The sequence below is a fragment of the Mercenaria mercenaria genome, unplaced genomic scaffold (genome assembly GCF_021730395.1).
Source record: "Mercenaria mercenaria strain notata unplaced genomic scaffold, MADL_Memer_1 contig_4012, whole genome shotgun sequence".
NCBI lineage: Eukaryota > Metazoa > Mollusca > Bivalvia > Venerida > Veneridae > Mercenaria > Mercenaria mercenaria.
The window spans coordinates 17463-24503 of NW_026462209.1; the positions used below are offsets into that span (position 1 = coordinate 17463).

Here is a 7041-nt window from a genome sequence, read left to right on the forward strand (position 1 = left end):
AATTTTGAAAAGAGAGCCATACAGAGATAATTTGTGTAAAGTTTGTTCAAAATCAATTCAGTAGTGATGTGGAAGTTGTCGTTTAAAGTAATTCTTGATGACAAACGGACGCACGCATGCATGATACACGCGCAATGGACACAGCGTGATAACAATAGCTCAACATTAGTACTTCGTGCTCGTGTAAACAATCGGGCAAGCAGTTTCATACAAGGAAATGATTTAAGTTTCTACAATATACATGTAGGGAAATATGACAACGCCTTCTGGTGGCCATGTTTTTTGACGGATCAAAATTGCTTGAACAGTAACAGTGAAATGTCATTCAAATCATTTTTTGTGTAATATTATTTCAAAATCGAGCCAGCAGTTTCACACACGAATACTTCAAAGTTTTTCTACTATATAAATATAAGGTAAAGTGACCACGCCCCTTGCGGCCATGCTTTTGATGAATGGAAAAAATATAAATAATCTTTATAGAAGGTAACACAAGGACCATTTGTGTGAAATTATTTTAAAATCGGACTAGAGGTTTAGGTTTTCCATCAATCTGACTTAAGTACTTGATCTTCTAAACGAAGATCTGAGAACGACCCATTCACATACGTCTTCTGTTTATTTTGGATTTCCAGTATTGCTATTTTTATTTTAACCAATCGGACTTGTTCGAATGTCAAAGAGTAAGAAAAATGTGCAGTCATTCCAGGGCTCGAACCCGGGACCCCTCGCTTACAAATCAAGTGGCATACCGACTGAGCTAACCGGCTGTCTGACACATTACGACATAAGAATTGTAGATATCAAGAAGTCAAGGCTACAGGTAGATTTGCAAAATGTTGTAAGTTAAGCTTTGATTGGCTAGCGAAAGGGTCGTCAGAACGAGGTTATGAATAGGTCGTTCTCAGATCCTATGCGTAGCGTAATAGATGTACTTTTAGTCAGATTGGGTTTTCCATTTGTAGTTATGGCGGCCCCTATGTGCAACCAAGCAGTACAGTAATGTACAAAATATATGTGTATTTTTTGTTGTTTTTTTTTGGAGGGAAAGGACTACTTAATTTTTTAATTTGCTACCAACTCCTTGATGTTCACTATATATATTTTCCTTTGCACTTTATATATTCCTGTATTTTCCACATATCGAATAATGAATAACGCGCACAATTTCACTTTCACTTTTCACATAACTAGTCGCGACACTGCATTTGCTCAATAAACACTCATTTCTAATTTAGCACACTTTCAAGACGGCAAGTAATTATTTTGAATTATTTAAAATGTAGAAATGTTAAATTGTTTATAGACATTATAATGAAAAATATTTACATCAAATGTCATTCTTGTTGACTGACAGGTAATGATGATACCATATAGGGGTCGCGCTATGAGAAAACCAACATAACGCGTCTGCTTACGCGCAGTCTGATTTAGATCCATGCTGGTCCGAAATACACTATGTTAGGTTTCTCATGATGCGGCTTATACATACACAGATTCTGTTGTAAATAGAGAAGTTTGTGCAGTAAATTTATAGATTTTTATATTAATATTTATTTTTCTAATATTTTGTTAATGAATTACAAGCCCTCTTGATGTTCAGAGATTTAATTTATTTACACACTGATTTTGAACACTATTTCCCAAATCGCTCTGGAAATTTTTCAACGTGGTAAGGCTTATAACACTCAACACAAAGATTCACTCCACATCCTTCACAACCATACTGTGTTTCGCGTCGTTTTCCATTTTTTGAAGACATCTTACAGGTTCGCCTTTTTCCCAAATTAGCCGGCCAGCATATCCTGCCTTGTAGCTGAATATTTTCCTTGAGCACGTCGCGTTTCTTTTTCTGCATAAAGTCCCCAATTAGCTGCTTCGCGAGTTTCTTTCGAAAATCCAGTTGTGTCAGTGGCTTAGGTTTTCCTGGTAGCTGATCCGCATGGTCAACACCGTTCATGTACTTTGTGTAATTTCGTACGGTCTCCGGGCAAGAAACATCTTTCTGACTTCCGTCTTTCTGCCTTCGTTGAACTGTTGTCTTCGGCGTTGTTGGATCGAAGTTTGTAGATAAAATGAATACGGTCTTCTTGTCCCTCCAAGCTGTCACAAAAACATGTTTCATTTCTGCATCATAATAGATGCCCCTTGTTCCTTCAGCTTCTGCTGTTTTATTTCGTCCGGAATTCCTCGTCTGTTGGATCTAAATGTTCCACACGCGTAAGTTCCTTGCTGTTAGAATTCCTCGAATAGTCCTACCGTAGTGAAATAATTGTCACAATACACATGATGTCCGCGATTCAAAATTGGTGTTACTAAATTCAGCACAACTCGTTCCCCTAAACCCTTGTCTCCGTCACGGTTCTCCTTACCTAAATACACTTGAATGTCATTCACATATCTATTGTGAGGGTCCGCCCTTACCCACACTTTGATCCCACGTTTAGTCAGCTTCAGTGGCACATATTGTTTGAATCCTAAGCAACCGGTATATCCAATCATAGCCTTATCAGCTGTCGTGTCACGGTGCGGTTTATAATTGGCCATCAAATTTACACGCAAGGCTTCAAGAATCGGTCGAACATGTGAAAGTTTGTCATGGCCTGGTTGTCCGCGTGCCGGATTGCATGATGTGTCAGCTACGTGGAAGTACTTACTGATTTTATCATACCGATCGCGTGCCATTCTCTCTTTTATTCCACATGGACTAAACATAGGATCACTACTCCACTCCAAATTTGGTGCTGCAATAATCCCCATCACAATCTGAAATCCAAGATAGGCTCTTATTTCACTAAATGTAACGTTCCTCCACTTGTCGTCAGGTTTCTCCAGCTGCGTTTTTGTTACATATTTGTTGGTCTCATCCACGATTTGTTGAATCATCTGGGGTGTGAATAATAAATTAAAAAAATCAATTTCAGTTTTATTTACATCCATAATCACGGAAGGTCCCGGATTTCCACTGAAAACTTATCGGTCTAAAATTTGCACTCCATTCTTGTACCCCACCCACTTCCTCGTCACGTCGGTTCACATTCTGTCGCTGAATTAAGTCAACTAAAGGCATATCGTCGTCAGAAACATCGTCACTAGACATAGAAATATCTAATCATTCACGGTTTCATTAAATCCCATCATATATTCCATTTCTGTGTCATCCATATCCGAAAAATCATCGTCATGAAAGCTCGCCATGTTTACAATTTTTGTTTTTCTTTCGTTTTGAAACTCCCGCATTTACATAAGAATAAAACAGATTATACTTGTCCAATCAAAATATTTTTAACATCATTACGAAGTTAAAGCTTTTATCTGATTGGCTAAATATTTGGGAAAGCCCTTTGTGTTTATAATTTTAAACCAATCAAACCTTATTTAACAAGGGGTTGATCACGCATTAATGCGGGACCCGACTTACGCTATGTCGTTATCATCACGCATTAATAAGGGATCCGACTTGGAGCGCTTATCTCATATCACGGATTTTCAAGGGATTAGGCCTGAATGAGAAGGTAGTTATCTTGTCATTTGTAACTGGATTGACAATAAAAATGATATATGCCACGAAACAGGTAGAAAGTGAGAGGTTCCCAGCGTGTGCGGGCGTTTTCATTGCAAAGAAGGGCTCAGTCAGAAGTATATTGAAATTCATTAAATTTAACTATTTTTAGTCTTCTTATATGATCTAAAAGTTTCATATTTATGTATCACAACTTAAGTAGTAATGACATTTAATTATTTCTATTAACAATTATAACAAACATTCGGAACATGTATACTGTTAGATATTGTGATGATAGGCCCACAGCTTGAAGTACATGAAGTGTAAAAGGAAGTAGCAGGAAGTAAGATTTTTGTCACTTTAGTACAATATTTTAACTGAAATACAAACGTCTTTCTTTTGAAATGGCTACTGAATATATAAATGAAAGTTTTACAGGAAATGACAGTATAACAGAAAAGGGCATTGCCAAAGAAACGGATATAAAAACTGATGTGTACGAATCGTTACAGAAAACTAAAGAATGCGAGTTATATCAGACATTAGAAAAGAGTAAAACAAATCAGGATGTTGACACCAAGCGATGTAAAGCTATTTCACAGAAGAAAATAATATATGTTTTACTGATTTTCCTGTCGGCTACAGTCATTGTGACACTTATTGGCGTTATCATTCTATTCGCTTCTACTACTAAAACAGGTATGTTCCTTAACTTTTCAAGAAATGTGTTCTAAACGTCTTAATATCGCTTTACATTACGAAGAAGGTATTTCCAAAATGAAGCTGTCGCTATAAATGTGGTGATGTTTGTTAAACGCAGAAGTTTTATGATGAAATGGGTGTTACTAAAGTTATAAGGACAATTTTGCAGGCTAGGCAATAACCAACTAGTTTGAAAACTAGTCTAATAATAAAAAGACGATATTGTTTCTGTTTTCTAACTATTTTGTTTACGAAAGTATTTTCAAACAAAAACTCAGAAAAACAGAGCCTTTTTTGTAAATTAATTACCTACTAATGTAACATTTAATTGATATTTATTTCACTGCTACAAAGATGGAAGCTGGGAAAGCTGGCAGATGTGGACTAACTGCAGTGCTGTCTGCGGTGGTGGTTTCAGAACAAGGTCAAGGACTTGTTCAAATCCAACACCGCCTCCTTTTGGCAGATATTGTCAAGGAAACCCCATTGATATCGAGTCGTGTGAAAACGACAATTGTGGTATGTTTTTAGTTTAAATGCATGTTTTGTGATTACCGAAACGCCTTTTGCTTAAAAAAATATTAACTACATATTATTGTAATACGAACTGATTTTTTCAATACGAAACAAAAAACGTATTATTCAACAGATGCGCTTCTCGTACGTCACAAGTGTAATGTCATAGCAGCGCGCTTGATAAGGAAATCCCACAAAACAGGCAAATATTTGCTGGCTATATTCAAAGATGTAGATAATAGTCCTAGATAACGTATTACACATATCGAAATGATATATATAAAACAATGATTTTCTCTTCAATAAAATCATTGTTTGTCGTTCTGTCTGCACCCTCATGATGTAATTCTTACACTGTAACATTGAGACAATTTTATTCAACGGCAAATCTATGGATACATTTTTCAAACTATACAACTAATTCCGTATTAAAATTGTACAGATGTGTGTCAGTCTAGACCATGCCATGCCGGTATCTGCATATCAAAAGGGAAACATTTTAATTGCGTATGTCTGTCTGGTTATACAGGACGTTTCTGCGAAAATAGTAAGTATTACTAAGATGTTCATTTTAAAAGTAACTGGATTAAGAATTCACGATTGTTCTTTATTGTAAACTCAGTAAGAATTATTTGTATGTGAAATATCTGAAAACTGGAGAATGCACTACTATTTGAAGACTCAGAAATTGGAATCTGCAGTATTGTACGTGCATTTTAACGCACCTCAGAACATATGCATTGTTGACGATGTCTTATTTATCATAATTATAACAAAGTGAAATTGTTTCGCAGTGTGTTTCATTAATTATAGCATCTCGTGTACTGATTAGTATTAGTAGTTGTTTTATTTTGCTGCTGTTTGCGGTTGGGATCATTTCCACCAAAATTTATCGACCAACAATATTTTTCTGAATGGTAATAAACAAAGGAAGAAAGATACAAACCCGCAAGAACACACTTCTCCATGCGTGTTTTACATTTGTGCAAATGGCGATTCTACAACAAAGGGAAACTACTACAGTAACTCTATTTACACTTTTATTTGTAAAACCCAGACTTTCATGTCAATAACAGTCATGAATTTATTGATAAATTCCATGTATGTATTTCCAAACTTAGCCATGTTATTTATGTACATAGTCCTATCGGCCCTAAAAGTATCACTCAGATGACGTATACGGTTTTAGATGGATCAGTCAGTATATTTCCAACCTGAAAGTCAAATTATGGCCTGTTTGAATGACACTTTAATCATTTTTTATGTAACAACAAACTTTCCTTTTGCTTAAACCAGCCAGCTGACATTTTGTGGTTTAGTAGTAGACGTTTCCAGACGTTCGGTAAATCTAATCTAATAATAGGAATTATGTTTTAGAACTAAAAAAAATAGAACATATTTTCATTTAAACATTTGAAAAAATGTGGCGGACGGGCGGACAGAAACGGCGAAAATTAAATTTTTAATGTTGTCTGCTACTACGTGGAAGTTAAAGTTAATATTCTAATATGATTATATTCAAAAATCGTATTCATTTTATACATTTCATAAAGAGACTGACTGCAACTGCTCCGCTTTCCATAACAAAAAAGAGTCTCTTGCCATAAACTGTTAAACATACATGATATCATCGTCTATTGACCTTGCTTCGCACTTACACGACCGTTTAACGGGCAATGATTGTAAATTATTTATACCTTTTGTTGGCTTGTCAATGTGGTGTTGGTGACAACAAACAATCTATACTTTATACTTCGGTGACAAGTTAGAAAATTACATAAAACTGAAAAGTGTTATTATGTTTAACAAAACATATTAATAACATCTTGTAACTTGAAATTGAATAAACAAGCCATTAATTTTATATTTAAGACACTGACATGTTCTATGGCTCTATGCATTGACAGTAGCTAAACAATTCTGTGTAGGAACATATAAGGAGCCCTGTGGAAAATAATTAACTGTCCAACTTACCGACTGGGTCCATGGTCCAATTGCTTACAGGAACTCAATTGACCCCAGTCGCTATTTTAGGATATTTTTTTTTCGCGATATAATTACGTTCCGCCAAAATTAAACACAGTCAATATATAAGTGAAAAAAAAAATCTCAAAACTATTTACAACACTAGAACATTGCCATATACAGTAAACTCTTCAACACTAGAGAGTTTGAGATTTCAACCTTCGCCTTCCCCTTCAACGTCTCTTGCGAAGTTAAGGTATGAAGTTGAAGTTCGATTAAAATTCCTTTAGATTTCAAACATTAGAATGAACCTTACTTCTTTTAATCCGCCCATTCAATTTATCCGTAATTAT

General features: G+C 35.4%; 1 protein-coding gene across 1 annotated transcript; it reads left to right on the top strand.

Annotated features, from left to right (window-relative positions):
- Window positions 1-3848: 3848 nt before the first annotated feature.
- Window positions 3849-4726, top strand: LOC128553588 (netrin receptor UNC5B-like; the record flags this gene model as incomplete). Its single annotated transcript, XM_053534766.1, has 2 exons — window positions 3849-4204; window positions 4562-4726. Coding segments are annotated over exons 1-2 (460 nt in total), but the record flags the coding sequence as incomplete, so codon positions are not given.
- Window positions 4727-7041: the final 2315 nt, after the last annotated feature.